General features: G+C 37.1%; 3 protein-coding genes across 5 annotated transcripts in view; 1 reads left to right on the top strand and 2 right to left on the bottom strand.

Moving 5' to 3' along the window:
- The window catches only part of LOC121429410 (autophagy-related protein 16-like), a 37,306-nt gene extending 20,763 nt beyond the window's left edge, over window positions 1-16,543 (bottom strand). For all 3 annotated transcript variants that reach the window (XM_041626390.1, XM_041626389.1, XM_041626388.1), the window contains exons 1-6: window positions 16,416-16,543; window positions 4,599-4,713; window positions 3,163-3,274; window positions 2,403-2,476; window positions 1,660-1,750; window positions 1,015-1,256 (exon numbers count right to left, since the gene is read on the bottom strand). In XM_041626390.1, coding sequence (XP_041482324.1) covers window positions 1,015-1,256; window positions 1,660-1,750; window positions 2,403-2,476; window positions 3,163-3,274; window positions 4,599-4,713; window positions 16,416-16,542 — 761 coding nt within the window. In that variant the 5' untranslated portion in view covers window position 16,543. The remainder of the gene's footprint in view (window positions 1-1,014; window positions 1,257-1,659; window positions 1,751-2,402; window positions 2,477-3,162; window positions 3,275-4,598; window positions 4,714-16,415) is intronic.
- LOC121429409 lies at window positions 7,909-14,585 on the top strand. The gene is made up of 4 exons (XM_041626387.1): window positions 7,909-8,552; window positions 9,268-11,356; window positions 11,552-11,755; window positions 13,253-14,585. The coding sequence occupies exons 2-4, from the start codon at window positions 9,275-9,277 to the stop codon at window positions 13,790-13,792; spliced, it is 2,826 nt and encodes a 941-aa protein (XP_041482321.1). The 5' UTR covers window positions 7,909-8,552; window positions 9,268-9,274; the 3' UTR covers window positions 13,793-14,585.
- Window positions 11,762-16,087, bottom strand: LOC121429411. The gene is made up of 6 exons (XM_041626391.1): window positions 15,734-16,087; window positions 14,877-15,002; window positions 14,475-14,516; window positions 14,056-14,115; window positions 13,856-13,944; window positions 11,762-13,197 (listed from the first exon to the last, which is right to left on the bottom strand). The coding sequence occupies exons 1-6, from the start codon at window positions 15,795-15,797 to the stop codon at window positions 12,673-12,675; spliced, it is 906 nt and encodes a 301-aa protein (XP_041482325.1). The 5' UTR covers window positions 15,798-16,087; the 3' UTR covers window positions 11,762-12,672.
- Window positions 16,544-17,254: the final 711 nt, after the last annotated feature.

Consider the following 17,254-nt stretch of genomic DNA (forward strand, 5'->3'; position numbering starts at 1 on the left):
TAAACATGCAATGTGGTCAATTAAAGCATGAAACATACAGGAAATGTGCCTGTTTAAAATCATTATAATTTAGTTTTATGATTTTTGTACATGTAGACTTCTGAGATGATGAAATTCCGAGTACATCATGACAATTTTTTTATGAAATCTGTAAATATGGCATGTTGCATGCACATGTTAGAAATTACATGTATGCTATGAGATGGAGGGAGAACAATTTTGTTAATAAACAAAGCATAGAAGCAAGTTTAATGGAGCCACTTCATGTAGTTATTTCTATGATGAAAACATTTATTTTTTGCAATATGCTATGATTTCTAGCAATTGAAATTTTCGAGGGCCAGATAATCAAATAGGAAGATTTTTGTATGTCAAACTTTTTCTCCTCGTATGTTTTATAGAATACGAAAGTAGCAGCAGTCCTGACTTTGAAAACAACCAAGATGAATAATATTTTACAAAAAACACCATTCACTTGAAAAAACCATTGAATTTGTTGACCTCAAATGAACTTTGACCTTGAATATGAGACCAGGGGGTGTTTCACAAAGAGTTAAGTGTGACTTAGAAACATGCTTTAATGCCAATGCACACATTTTATTTAACTCATAATCACAATTAAATCTTTGTGAAACACCCCCCCCCCCTCCGACACTGATGTCTGATGATCAGTGATATTTGATTACCCTTATGTCCAAGTTTCATGAAATAGGTCTACATATATATGCTTTTTAAGTTATGACATTTCAAAAACTTAACCTTGGTAAGATTTCATTTTTCATACCACAACATGGCAAAAGTTCATTGACCCTAAATGACCTTTAAGCTTGGTCATGTGCCATGAAACTCAAGCAAGGTGTTTAAATTTCATGAACTAGTTTTAAAGTTTTGATGAAATTTCAAAAAATGTAACCTTGGTTAAGATTTCAATGTTGCAACACCGCCACCGATGTCAGAAAAGCGTCATCTACAGCCCCGCTGGCAAGACAAAAATGAGAAGAAGAAAAGACTGACCTGCTCCTTGGTTCTGATTTTGGTGTAGGCTTCTCTGAAGCAGCTTCCTCTAATTCCTTCTTTAACTTGTCATTCAGTACTTCCTGGATGATAGCATTGGTGCTGTTGAGACGGTCTGCATCCCTTCCCTTCTCGTCCATCACCCTTGTGACGAGTTCTGCGTTCTCCGCTTGAAGTTTGTAGAGGGCCTCCTCGTTCTTGGTGCAGAGTAACGTCATGTTCTGTAGTTCATCTTTTAAGTTCTGATGATGGTGGGAGAAAGAGAGAGAAAACGATAGATGAAAGAGGGAGAGAGAGGTATAACAGGACAACATATGAAGAGGTATGATTATTGTTACTAAAGTGACAGTGTCTTTTTCTACAATTTGGGGGAAGTTGGTTAGTATGAAATACATGTACATAAATCATCATGTTCTAAACTAAATGAATCTTTTTAGTTTGAATAATTATCATCATTGTCAGGAGTAATTGTAGTAGTAGATGGCGTAGTAGTCGTGGAATCATTCCATCTAGACATCACTATTATTACTACTACTATCAATATTACATCTGCACCCTCATTATCATCATCATCATCATCATTATAATCTGATTATTCATAATATCTGCAAAAACTGCAATTGCCATAGGTAACTTGATACCTACCTCATTTGTTTTTCTAAGTTCTAGAACAGCTGTTTCCAGATTCCTAATTTCATCTTCATAAGCACCGACTCTGATAAGGGCTTCATTCAAACTAGTCAAATGAAAATAGCATACATAGAAATATGAGAGAATAAACCAAACAACTAAAAAAAAAGAATCATTTGAGTAACATTACAATATCCCCAATGTTTATATAAGAAAAAGTAATCAACTCATTTTGGGGCTCATTTTGGCCTCCCCCTTCCCAATGCTTCCTCTGTTTGACTTCACAAAATGCTTATCTTGATAAAAATAATAATATAGATAATATAGGCTTTGTATAGTGCCTGTATCCACCTTGCTAGGTGCTCCTATATTTGAGGAATTTCTTTATGCCGGTACCCATTTACCTCATCTGGGTTGAGTGCAGCACAATGTGGGTTAAATTTCTTGCTGAAGGAAAACACACCATGGCTGGGAATCAAACCCAAGTCCTTCAGATTGAAAGACAAGAGTCTTAACCACTAGACCACGACACCCCCAACGGTGGTGTACACAGGGGCGCGTTTCATGAAAGGACTTGTCGGATGTTTTATCCGACAAGTTCCATTTTATCCGACAGTTACCATAGGAATAGTGCCTCTCAGCCAATCAAAATCATGGAAAGATGTCAGATCTGACAACTTGTCGGATAAAAATATTGATGAAACGCTCCCCAGAATGCATACTGGATCTGCCAATGAGACAGAGTATGTAAGCCTTACCTTTCTTCATTCTTCTGTAACTCTGTTTCCTTTGTTTTGAGTACAGCTGTAAGGTCTATCAGTTGCTGAGCATTCTAAAAAAATGAATTCGAATTAAAATGAAAATACTTTATTAGAACTAATAATATTGATGGTTGGCATCTCCTCTAAGTCTTTATTACCACCCTCCCCCCTTGAATAATTTTTCTCTTCCTTTTTTGGGGCATCTCAAAAGGGGTTAACTCTAAGAGTGAGTTGAAGCATTCTAAGCCAAATAAAATCCCATCAAGATTTTTTCTTCGTATTTCCCTTTATCATCCCCTCTCTCTCTCACTCTCCTCTTCCTGCAGTACACGAATGGGGACCTTTCCAACATCTCCATTAAAGATAAATACCAGTTGTGGTAACGATCTCAAAATTACTTCGAACAGAATCCAATCAAATTACCACTTAAGTGTGTGCATGTATAAAAGATGTGCCAAATAGCTCTGGAAGAAAATGCGTAATTGCTGAGAAATGAACCAAATAAGCACTGAAATCCATCAAATGTCAGGTATTTTTCGAAGCAATAATAATACACTATCCCACATATGCTTTTCTGTGTAAGTGATCATCAGAATTATTGATTTTGAGCAAAGATTTCATGATCTTACAAAGATAAGTTTACATTAATGTACCAGATCTAGGTATATGATAATATTTTGACAATTACCCTTGACTTTTCTCATGAAATAATCGATTGCTGCAGCTACTGACTTTTACCTTTAAAATCCATTCTTACCTCCCCTTTCTTTCTGTGCACATCGGTGAGTTCTTCGTTTAACTTGAAGCACTTTTGTTCTAGCTGGCGGTACGCTGCGCTGCCTTTTCCAAGGTTCTCAACCGGGCCAGGGCTACATAATAATGATAATATGATACTGATGATAACAATAATGCCTTGAAACCATGAGGCCTGTATTCTGACGTCAGGTTTAACTTAGACCATGGTCTAACTCTGTGCTAAAATTATGGTTTATAATATTGTATATTTCTTAAATTTACTATTTTGCTTCCCTTTGTTTTTATAATGGAGAAGGTATTTCAGTTATCATTCTGAAACAGTAATAAATGATGAGTGTCATAATAGTTAATATATTTAACATAGAGATTTGTGGCCAAATTAGCTCTTCATATCTCCAAATCACAACTTTAAGCCAGAGTTTGATTTAATCTTGAGTTGAGAATACGGGCCTGAGTGGCCACTTAAGCTCTCACGAAGTTTTCCTCCAGCTGGACCCACATAACAATATATTTCATTTCATTTCCACAAAATTAGAAAATATACAAAATTAAAATATATATATTAATGCACAAAATGCAGACAAATATTATTGAAGAGCTGTTCCACACCATAAGTAGTTTCCATCAAATGGAAGTTTTTAATTAGGAAAGAGAACTAATCATAGCATAGGTTTTGAATTAATTCTTCGAAGAACTGTGCAAAATCTTCTTTTAGAGAAGTTTGAGACATTCATACAGGCTTATTTTAAAAAGGGGATTTTTTTATATACACTAAGGATGTGGTGCTGATTATTTTCAGCAATCTGGGATCTAATGATAAAATAATAATCGAGGGGGGGGGGGTACTCATGAAATAAGGCATACGAGGATGTGCCGCTGGAATGGGTTGCTTTTTTGGAAGAACATTGGGTATGGTTTTATACTGTAAAATCCCGAAACATGGCCCCGATATTTAGATACCGGCCTTAAACATGGGTCCATGGCCCCAATTTTTAGATACCGGCCTTAAACATGGGTCCATTATCTCTTCCAATTATTGGTAATAGATAACTTTTTTTTGCTTGTCAAATTTCAATAAATCCTTAATAATGGGTACCTTTTTAGCCAAAATGACCAGTAAATATGGGTATGGATTTTGAACCTTAAGCAGCACACCCCATCCAAACCAAATCTAAGTATCCCCCCCCCTAGTAAAAGAATATGTAGTCACACTTTGGTTAGATAACAACACACAATTAAATGTATAGTGACTTGGTTGTCAGACACCTCAGAGGCATAATTTGGTGGATGATCCCTTTACAAAGCCTATGTGAATTACAGAATTCAGTAGTAAACAGGCTTACCCATTGCCTACTTAAATTGGACGAATCCTGCACAACGCCTATGTGAATTACAGAATTCAGTATTCACTGGGTTAATCTTTTCAAAAACTCTAACCTTGAGAGTCCTTTAGACTGGAGCTCTGTGTTTTCCTGCTGGAGACGCTCCACCTGGACCTGGAGCTGGACATTCTGTGAGCGGGATGCCTCAATCTGGTTGGAAAGTTTGATATCTAGGTATGGAAATAACATCAGATAAAAGAAGATCAACAGATGTGAAAAATGAATTTGCGAGATATCAGACAAATGCAAACAAAAATGTAAATCAACTTAATAGTAATGATGTATAATCCGACTCATACAAAAAGATGGCTGTGGAGAAAAAATTTCAAGACAATTTTCATTTTCCAATTTCTGTTTTTAATTTAGAAAAAATAATCAAAAGAATTCAATTTACCTAAGAGCCAAGTTTTATGATGAATAGCTGCAATTGAAACTAACAGAGTAAAAAAAATCGAGCATTTGTCCCAAATAACACGAGAAAATAAGCCAAACATTGCTAACCTTATTTCATAACACAGGGAATAGGAACAGATAACAAGGTTACTTGTATATCATAACCTTGTTCATTGAATGAGTGGTTAAAACTATATACAATGTAATCAGACTGTACAAAAATACACCATACGGTGTAATGTTTCCAGCAGAAGACTGGCACTGTATAAAGTAGAACTAAAGGAGAACTTTCTTATGATGTTAATACATTATAAATAAGATGAAATTAATTAGTATTTGTTCTCTCCAGTACTGTAAGGGCACTAGTATTCAACCCGTTTGGAGTTTCCTCAAATATGTAAAAATATAGAATTTACCTAAATTTCAGACCCGTCTTATTTCCAAGATCAAATGCTGGTTATTCTTTTTCCGTTATTTTTTTCTTCAACCAGTCAACTGTGTGCGCGGGCGATCGAATTATACGGCGATGGTTTTTGGCACTAGTATTCAATCCGTCGGCACTAGTATTCAACCTAGCGATGAAAGATGGCCCTCTCTCTCAATCTGCCCTTGTCCTATCCGACTATGGACTAGACCATTTGAGTTTGAGATGAGACCAAACAGGGAATTAATCAAAGCCAGAGACTTGCATAGATATAGATCTAATTTAGCAATCTAAACCCTTTTGAGATTTGTTATCTATCCTCACTAGGTTGAATACTAGTGCCATTCAGTGCAAAAGGCCATCCCCGCTTAATTCGATCCTCCGCGCATACAGTCGACAGATTGATAAAGAAAATACCGACAACAGATTACCCTGGAAATAACAAAGGTATGAAATCAAGATAAATTCCCTATTTCTAAATATTTTGGGGAATATGTCAAAATCTTTGAATTATGCCGGATTGTATACTAGTGCCCCTACGGTACTTATAAAAACTTAATATTCAGAAACATGACACGCATCCCCAAAACACTGTGATAATGAAATAATATAAATTCACTGCCAACTTGAAATTGCATTTGCAATTTTGTATTTTGTAATTGACACTTTTGATTCAGCACGGCAATGAATTCATGATGACTGAGAAAGGAATATTTGTGATATCATGATTCAAAATAACACTTATGATTCGACAGTGTACGTGAATTGATGACAGAAAAGAATATTTTAAGTTTTGATTTGTGTGATATGACTGCTGATATCGCAATTCAAAACTTAAAATATTCTTTTCTGTCATAAATTCACTGCCGAATCAAAAACATAGGCCTACAAAAAATAGATTGCAAATAATTTTTAAAAATGCAATTGGGAATTTACTATTGGCAATACTTTCAAGTCAGCAGTGAATTTATATCATTATTTATACTACTACTAGTCTCACACCAATAGACCTTATCGCAAATAGATTCACGCAAAGGATCATGGGATCGCAAAGGGGGCAATAGCGCCGCTATTGTCCGGATGCGACCATGCGACCGCAAGCAGCCGACAATATAGTGTACGATTTCCATAGTGAATCAAAATACGATCGACGCCCGCAGCCAACATTTTTCTAACTTCCAGTAAACGCCTCGTCATATTTGTTCCAGAGTCTAACATCACTTTTCTTCTTAATCATGGGTGGCAGAGATAGATGTGCTGTCTATATCTGCAAGAATCACCACAGACTTTACGAAAACAAGTGCAATTTTGTTTCATTTTCGCGCACTGTCTTTGCGTATTTTGAGCTGTGCAGCTGTGACTGTGCAAAGTGTGCTTGTATATGCACGGACAGCAGGCACTCTCGGCCCAGGAATAGTGTACGTCGGCGAGGCAGTCACGGTGGAGGAAACTGGTCCCGGAATTCCAAGCAATAATAAAATGATAATCAATAAAACAAAATCTGCAGTAGATTACTTTATTCTAGTTATATATTTTTGTAATATCATTCGATAGTCAAGAATACATGTTTCATATAAATAAATATCTCAATCACGATTTTATTCAGAGTAGGCCTATAAACCCGGAGCTGTGTTTTCTTTTTCTCTCCACAGATAGGCTACATAATTATTGCATATGATTCAGGATTATGGTCGGACATTCTGAAGTTTTATTAGTGGCATGCTTAGACAAAATAATGAATCTAAACAAAATGAGAATAGATGAAAGTATGTTGAGAGTAAAATAAGTTAAAAAAAAAAAAAATAAATGAGGAAGGTGATCTGTAAGAGAAGTGACTGAATGCGATGAAATTTGAAGATATAAATGTTGAAATAAGATATTTTAATCAAAAGAATGAAATATATATAATTTATATGAATTAAATATCCATCATCTGCTAAGTTTCAGACAAAATAAAATTACAGAGAGGTTGGACAGATATAGGGCTTAATTCACGGGGTCATAAAATGTTTTTTTCCTGCTGGTTTATATTTCACCCCCCTCCCCCGTAACAGAGCTTGTATGATCAAACTCAAAAGCCGCCGGCTTGCAAAAAAAGGACTATATATTTCCCCCAAAATAACAAAAACTAGCTAAATTTATGCGGAGATAATATGGTCTACATCATGATTCTCATGAATACTCTTTAATGGAAAAATATTTCTGATCGCCGACGCACTCTTTTCTTTTTTTTCGATCAGCATTGACCCGCAATCACCGTCTCACTTTTCCCAAAAATCTTCCCAAGTTTAGCCCCAGAAAACTTCGAAAATACGGTGAGTATTGAGTTTATATTTTCACTGGGCAATCGTGATACAAAGATTGTTCTATTAACCCAAATTCAAGTATCCAAAATAATTTAAATACGAAGAAATCAGCCTTTTAAAAAAGCCTGGATTTTGAGTGACACTACACAAAACATATGGCGTTGTACATGTTATATATGGCTTCCCGAAAGCCGATTCCGCGTTTGCCCCCTTTCGCATCCCGTGATCCTCTGCGATGACCAGTAGAGGCTCTGGTCCGTAAACGGGGATCGTCTTCATATATGGGGATCGTCCTAGTTTACAAGGACTGATGTGAGGATATAGCTCAGTTTTGATCTAAGTCACGATTACTGTCCTTGTAAACTGGGACAAGCATCCCTAAACTGAGACAAACCTTGAATATAGAGACTGTCCCCAAAAATGAAGACGCTCGATTGTGCGCTGAAAATTACGGATCAGTTGTCTTGGTAAACAAGGACACAAAGCCGTAAACTGAGACAGTCTCGATTTTCACGGATGGTCTCTGTTTTCTGAGACGGCGATGCCCGAGTCCCCTTTATTCACCACAAGTGTCTGCTTAAATGAAGACGCTGGCTTCAGAATTGAGACAGTCTCAATTTTCTGGTAAAGTCCTTGTTTTCTGGGACATTTTCACCTCCGAGGCAGATAGTACATGCCCATGTACTGACTTTTGTGTACTATGATTTCAATGTGTAGTGAATGCGTGTACATGTGCCATTGTTAGTTTGCTTGCTATTTGTGCATTGGCATTGCGTTTCACATACAAAGGATCGGAAGGCTGATCGAGGAAAATCGAAATTTGATTTCTTCTTTTTCTTTTATTTTAGTGATAGATCCATTCAGACAATTTTGTTCCCATAACAAGGTGAGTAGACATTGATATTTCATAGTAAATGATACTAAAATGATATTTTAGGGTACTGGTAGTAGTATTTGAAAGCATACTGACAATGACTGAAAAAATTGTATTGACCATCATGCTTGGAATAGAGCCTGTTGTAGTGATGAACCAGACAAGTAGGGGGCCTATGGGCCTACCGTTGTATGAAATTTTCAGGAAATGTATCAAAATTCATGCCTTGGATATGGATCTATGTGATATAAAACTATTAAAATAAGTATGTCCTCTACGCGTCATGCCGGCGTCATGCAATCTTCATGGGGGGGGGGAAGAGGGGGTCCCATGCCCTTAAATTTGAGGTGGGGGCGGACCCCCTAAATTTTTTTAATGTTTTTTTTTCGCTTGTCCAAATTTTTTACCTGTGTCCATCCCAAAATTTCAGGTGGTTCCCCCTAAATTTTTTGGCTCCCGCCGCCAATGGCAATTTGTGTCTTGATATGGGAAAATTAATTTAAACTTATAATTGCTGTTCACTCTAATAAAAAACACCTTTTAATACACTGCGATGACTAAATCAGCCCTTCTCTATCGCTAATATTTGAAATTAATATATGTGTTAGCTCTCACCCGTGTCATCCATTATTTGTGGTTGCATACTTCAATATTCAAATTCATTCAATTTTATTTTGATCTTGATAAAAAGATTTACTTTTCCCCATGTGGCATTTTACTCTTTCAGACTCAAAATGCCTAAATTGCGTTTGCAGCATCATTCCCGCCACCAATCACGTGACAAAGGGAAATATATGAGGAAATGTGGAAGCGTATGCCATGATGACAATGAAAACTTTGACTTTTTATGGGAAGTTGCTACGGGATCTAAGACACATTTGAAAAGGCTGTCCTCAGAGGCAAAGGAAATTCTTATTGACAGAGGACACATTAAGAAATGGACTAAATACATATGTGACAGTTGTGTTTCAAAGGGAACACAGCAAGATCAATGTCATAACTATACTGATCAAGAACCAAGTAACAGTTGTCAAAATGAAACTGAAGTAGAAAACAAAAATGCAGACACATTATTTGATGAAAACACATTTGAGAAAATGTGTGAAATCGTTGGCAAGGACTTTGAATCAGTTTTGAGAGTAGATATTTCTAATCTGTATAAAAAGAGAAATTATTCACTTGAAGAACTGTTAGAGCATGACCCAAAGAATTGGCTCAAGGAACGCCCAAAAGAGCTTCTTTGTCTGTTGAAACTCCTGTGCAACCTTGATGATGTCAAATTTGATGACAAGAAAGCTTACCTTCTTTCCAAACTCATTGAACAGATGTATCACTTGAGAAACACACATCTTCTGCTTCCTCTCTCACTTCGTGAAAATATCTTGTTGTATTCAATGACAAGCAGCAGAAAGGCCACTAACTTTGTCAACAGTGTAGGACCGTCAGGCTCATACACAACAATTTTGCGGTGTCTGGATGGTTCAGCGGATGATCCTATTGAAGTTCCCAAGGGTGTTTGCCGAATTTCATTTGACAACAATCAGGTGGTTGGCAAGACTTATGTTGTTAGCGGTGACAACAAAGTCCCATCCAGTGTTATGTGCACCACAGCTTACATGACCCTTGATTCGATTGACTCAGATGTACAATCCAATGAAAACTTGAAGCCAGACAAATGGATGGGGAATGGAATTACAGATGAACAGAGGAACAACATGCTTGTGTTTACTGAAAAATATGATGATCAGTTCAGAAAAAGTAGGGACATCCACATAGGAAAGAATATTTGTGAAGTTATGGGCGAGGTGTCAGAACAGAGAGTTGATAAAATTGATGAATATGCAGACAAACTAAAAAATGTTGAAAATGAGAAAGTGTGTATAGAGTGCGGAGCTCCAAATGACAAAGCTTACAGAGTGTGTAGGAACTGCCAAGGACAACTGACCACACCTCCAAATGTTGATTTCTCAGATTGTCACAATGACAATACACCATGTGACCCATATTCGGCCTTCGCAGCAATTGAGACAAATGATAATACTGCAACTGTGTGTCCTGGAGAACCCTACTTTGTAAATCCAAACAGTTACAGCACAATTGTAGAGGTTATGCGAAATATTGGACGCCATGCAGGTATTGTAGAATATGGGGGGAAAGAACGTCATTGGCTATATTTGGAATGTGATGGCTTGCCCTATAAAATTATGAGGGATATCATAGACAACGTCTGGATATGTACGAATTGCAATCGATCTTTTTATGGAGCAGAAGAACTTGAGAGTCACATGTGTAACATACTTGGGAAAGGTGAGAGACATAAAGAATTTTCATGGGTAATTCCAGTAGTCGGAATGTTTCACCTTGAGCTTAACATAGCAAGAAGTTTTCTGTCCTTAAACTGGGAAGTTTTCGTGTCAACCCTAGCATTTTCACTGGGATTCAGATCAGAGAAGGCGCAACAGTACATGAAAAAAGGCAGTGACCACCACAAAACATGGCAGTTCCTTGAGCTAGCCTATCTGGCACTCAGCAAAGAACTTGTCCATCCCTACGTCAAGACATGCCTAGAGAGGAAGGAGGAGGCAACAATTGAGGGATATTGGAGATGGAGCAACAGTGAAGTGAATGATCCGAATTACGTATATATTCAGCAGATGACGTTCACTTACCTTCATGCGCTGTTGATGCTGCGTACAGGAACAAGGAGGAACAATGTTGATGCTGTGAATGCTGCTAAGACTAAACTGTTCCATCATGTGTATTCGGGAAACCATCCACGCTACCAGGATATTTTATTTCAGGACATGCGAGATCAGGTAGATCATTTCATTCTTGTTCACCTTTGAAAGTCTTTAATTTCTACGCATACATACTATTGTTTGGAAATGAGGGGAGACATTTTATCCATTTTTTAGGTGTGTATTTAAAGCATATATTATGTAAAAAGGCTTCTTTTTAATTTTCATGTTTCATTGATTTTCCTGAAATGTTCTAAATGCATTATATTGTAGGTCCAGATGCCCAAAGAGGTCTTGGATACCTTGTGTACAAGTTTTACACTGAGCAGGACCGGACGAAGTGGACACTACCAAGGTGGGGATGCCTGTCTGGAGGAAATAAATAAAGAAGGAAAGGCATGGCTCAAATTGGGTGGTGGAATTCCCAATGATATGAGGTGGAGGAGGATATTCCGAAACCTAAAAAAACTTGAAAAGGTAAGACTGATGGTAAGAAATGAACACACAATTCTTTGGTTTAAATAACAAGAATTTTTATTTACACTTTACAAAGGTACAAAACCGTGATCATCTATTTGCACCGATAACACTTGGATTTGCTGGCTGAGTACTGTTATAACTTTGGCGAGAACAACAAAACTTTAATACATTTCATTTTTTTAAAAAGTACAAAAAACCCTGAATAACAGTGCTGGCTGAGTATGATATGCATCTTTTTCATCTGTTTTAAAAATACATTTTATGTCTGTACACAAACGTGAAAATAACATCTTTAATCTACAGTTACAACTTTGGCGACAACAAAAAAACTTAAATACATTTTTTTTTCAAGTACAAAAACCCTGAATAACAGTTCATATAATTGCACTGATAGTGCACATCACTTGAATTTGCTGGCTGAGTACTGTTATAACTTTGGCGAGAACAACAAAACTTTAATACATTTCATTTTTTAAAAAAGTACAAAAAACCCTGAATAACAGTGCTGGCTGAGTATGATATGCATCTTTTTCATCTGTTTTAAAAATACATTTTATGTCTGTACACAAACGTGAAAATAACATCTTTAATCTACAGTTACAACTTTGGCGACAACAAAAAAACTTTAATACATTTTTTTTTAAGTACAAAAACCCTGAATAACAGTTCATATAATTGCACTGATAGTGCACATCACTTGGATTTACTGGCCGAGTATAATATGCATCTTTTTTTCCTTCGTTATTAAAGTGCACTTTATGTAAACAAACATGTAAATAACTTTTTAATCTTCTGATACAACTTCGGAAACAACAAAACTTACATTTTATAAAAGTACAAAAACCCTGAGTTACAGTTCACCTAAATACTATGATCATAACAAGAAAACTGTTCCTTGACTGCTCCTGACCACCTTACTGGTGTTCAGTGCATTTAAAGGGGATTTTCTGGGCAGAACGCCTATCTTTCACTTTTATTCCGATGCAACAAGCATGTCCCCAATAATCACACACTTCTACATCGCATCCTATCCACGAGGCAGACGCCCCCTTTTTTTTCTGAAGTTCTTTGTCTTTCTTGCTATCATACATGATGCGACATATCTTGCACTTATTTTGCGCAGGTTCTTCTCTGGCTCGCTTCGACATCTGTTTTTTCTTCTTTCCTGGTAGGCCTTGTACTGGTGCAGACAATCTCTTTTGTGGGGAGGAGGGTCCAGCAACGTTACCAGGTTTAGGTCTTTGGGGTGTTACTCGCCTTTTAGTTGGTGTATGGAAGGTAGGCCGAGATGAGGTTCTTGTCTCTAGGGTCGAACTCCCTGCCTGTAATTTTACACTCCTCCTGGTAATAGGATGGGAGTGATAAGAATACTGCCTCCCACTCTCGGTCTTTATCTCCAGGTCGACTTTAGCGCCACACATTATGCAAATTTCTTTGGCCTGTTGAAATAAAAACATGAAAATCATTAATGTTATTTTCTATTGCTCTTTGCAGCTCAGTGAAGGAACTAAAAGTATGACTCATACTGAACCAGATTCAAGTGAAACATCAAGTCTTCAGAAACAAAGGCGGCGTGAAGTAGCAAGAATAAGGGCAACACTTCGAAAGAATGAATATCTAACAACACCTACGCAGCAAAGAACCCTACGAAGCATGGACGGTTCAACTGAACTCAATCCTGAGCTAGTAAATTATACAGTTACGGCAAAGAGTATGGCACAGGATTATGTAAATGCAGCTCTTCATGGTTCTCCTCAAAAGGTGAAAAAAATATGTGTCACTGCAAAGGAAATGGAGGAACGTCAAAAAGTTGACAATATGACTGTATCAGAAATCCAAGACATGATAAGAGCTGAACTTGGCAAACTCCCGTCACAACAAGCAGTGCAAATGGAAGATGCATACCATAAAACAATAAGATCTGGATCAAAAGCAAAGCACATTGACTTTTTCAACCAGTTGTTAGAAGCACTTTGTGATATCTCAACTGATGACGAGAATGAGGAGCAAGTTGATGTTGAGAAAAATCATTAACTATAAACTACAGAATGTATGTGTACTTGTTATACAAATAACTTAAAAACAAAGGATGCATACCTTTTCTAGGAGTGTTTTCTTTCTTGCACTCAACCGTTTCCGTCTTTGGGTTGGGTCAGTGATGTACCCCATGGCACGGGTTGTTTTGTCTGAAATGTAAAGGAATGAGAGATTGTAACTTTCATCATTGTCAATGAGAGATAAAACCAATTTAGGCATTCTGGATTCTAATTTTTTTTTTTTACAAATTTATATCATACCTTCATCTTCTAACTCGACCTCCTCCACGACCTCTCCATGGCGCTCTTCAATTGTGCTGACTGAATGAATGAGTGAAATGGGGAAATATATATTAACAAAGGATCAAACTTTTACATTGGTAATATTTACTGAATGTGGTTACTTATATTACTCCTCACTTTCATGTCCATTTCCAATAATGCCAGGTATAAAAAAAAAGTATGAATATCTCGGGGAAGAGGGATGGGGGTACATGAAAACTGGTTAGTATGTTAAGACATGCATAAAGTTGATATCATTTTGTGGTTTCATAATGAAAATATTGGCCTTATAGTTAACATGCATTCTAATTTTGTTCAAGTACTTCTGATATCAGTATTCTGTTTTTGATTGTGCGATATTCTTTACTATCTACTAACACATCAATTGTTTAACATACCTTCGTCTACCTCGACTGAAGTATTGTGGACTTCAAGGTTATCTACACGTAGAGAAACAAAGCAAGAATTCATTTCAGAAATATCAGGAGAAATACCATACAATGACAATAGATTACTGTGTTTTATATGTCTTATTTAATGTATTGTTTTTCACTGATTTTTAAGAGGATATTAGATGTTTGAATTATTTATCATTCATTGAATATAAGAATTATTGATTCAACATACTATTCCATTTAACCCTAGAAATTTTAAATGGTTTCAGTCTCTTCCAGTTTTCCACCATTGTTTAAACTATCAGAATGTGTTTAAAAAGAGCATAAAATATTTTGACAAAATTTCCAGGAGGGCAAATTATACATTCAATCACACCCCACTGTCTGCCTAAAACGTTATCTCACCGTCATTGTCATTCTCCATTTGGCTATTCTCATTTAAGGGAGTAAGCTCTAATAGCTGACTGGGGCTGGCTGGCGCTGGAACCAGCGGCGGTAGCATCGGCCGTAATTCATGGACTTGAAGTTCATCTTTATTATAAAAAAAATATATAGACAAGTCAGTATTTAAATCATTCATAAATAATAAACGTTCATTAATAATGATAATTATTATTAATATTGATTGGCCTTATACCGCCAAAACAACATAAGAAAACCAAAATAAAAACATTTAGGGGAGAGTCCACCAGACAGATTTTTCTTGTGTTAAGTTCCTAATCTACGCAAAATCAATTCTGGATTTCAATGTTGACTGAAATATAATTTGTTACTTGACCAACAGACTACTAAGTTGCACTTTAAACAGTTATGAGTTATGAGAAGAAGAAAAAATATATGTAAAATTACGAGAAAAATCTGTCTTGTGGGATGACCCCTAATTGTTTTTTAAATTATTTAAACACATTTGTATTTTGGAGTACATGCTTATCAAATCACTAAGCACTGAATAAAATTAAAAACTTGTTAAGGCACTCTTCAAAACGCCTATTCTTGTCCATTTAATGTTTAAATGCCTGTCGATCGCAATCAAACGCAATTATTACTGCATGCTCAACAACAACACAGTCTCTTATGTGTTCACAACATGCGGGACAACATTACTGCTCTCGCTCATGCATAGCACACGCTTGGGCTCACTCTCAAGACACTCAAGCAAATGGTTGGAAACATATTTTTTCTCTCTCATTTGCAACTGCAGTCACACTACATACATTCATTATTTTATGAAATATCAATAATACAAGTTGAAATAGAATTACCATCTCCCAACTCGGCCATCATCCCTTCCCTCAACACACTCGCTAGAGTTTCCCCGTCGTCCATTATTGTACATGTGAATATACGGCCGGCGATAGTTGCACAGCTGTGTCCGCGGGAAGACGGGTAAGTTGTCAGAAAAGACGGTGAACTAGGGGTATTCGATGACGAGGAATCTATTTTTAGCACTCCCAAGCCCCGATACTGCCGTCCAAGGCCCGTACAGGTAGGTGAAAAAAAAACGTCCTTTTAAACCGCGACGATCCCAGTTTAAGAGGACGCGATTTGTCCTCGTATACTGGGATATCCCAGTAAACGAAGACGATCCCCGTTTACGGACCAGCGCCTCTACTGATGACAGACGCCCTCACGCGACAAACGCTATTTGCGATAAGGTCTATAGTAAATTATGGAGCCGGGCCGGAAGGAAGGGCTGGGCCCGCGCCGCCGTAGACCTGGCGCTGCCTGGCCGGTCAGCCTGCAGCAGCAGCCCGGAGAAGCAGCCAGCATCAGCAGCATGCAGCAGTGATCAATCATGCAGTTGCAGGCTTGCTTGCACTGCACTCAGTCTGTCTGTGAGTGACTGGAGGAAGCAAACGCCCAACGTCGAATTTTTATCGATATTTCACATATAAAATAAAGAAACTCATTTATTTTTTAGTATTTCATAGGGAAGGTACTTACGTGTTTCGATCAGAGACTTGAATGGAAGACTTTCCCTTTCGTTTCTTCTCCTTACCCGCATTTGTATCGTCTTTTTCCATGACATCGAAGGGTCCATGGAAGTCGCCATGTTGACATTGAGCGCCATCTAGCGATAGATTTTTGAAACGAACTTGTATTCATTGAAACCCGCCGCCGGCGCGGCCGGGGGGGGAGCACTCGTATACTGTAATTTCATAAAAATTTCAGGTCAGAATTTAGTGCCGCACGCCACACCCGGCCTCAGTACCAAGCTTTTTCCCACGATCAGGGTCCCGGGTCTGGGTGCTCCCTTTTTTACCAAAAGGTCGATATTGGACAAGTTTTATTATAATTGTTATTATTATTATATTTTGTTTAAAATTGAATTTATTCCTAAATGATTTTGGATAACCTTGTGATATATAAAATCTATACTACAGTAACTCCTCATTTGTATACATGGCATATCACTACGCAGAAATATTGGCAATGAGAAGTGAAACCAATTTCAACTAACAGAATGCAAATAGTTCTTCTCAAACAATAATTATTTCTGTATTCAAACGTAGGACCATATGACTTGTGTCGAAATTATATGCTCTTTAATGGGTTTACTTACGGGAATGAAACTATTTTGAAATGTATGCAAAAAAGGTAGAATAACAAAACAAAATACCTATAAATAAACAAATGGAGCGCCTCTGACAGTGGCAGTCACCTGCACAGGATTCAATAGCAGCAGTGCTCACTTTGAAAACTATACTATAAAATAATTATTTACAAAAACCAGCATTCATAATAATGATACAATACTACGTTCATTGGCCCTAAATGACATT

The sequence above is a fragment of the Lytechinus variegatus genome, chromosome 16 (genome assembly GCF_018143015.1).
Source record: "Lytechinus variegatus isolate NC3 chromosome 16, Lvar_3.0, whole genome shotgun sequence".
NCBI lineage: Eukaryota > Metazoa > Echinodermata > Echinoidea > Temnopleuroida > Toxopneustidae > Lytechinus > Lytechinus variegatus.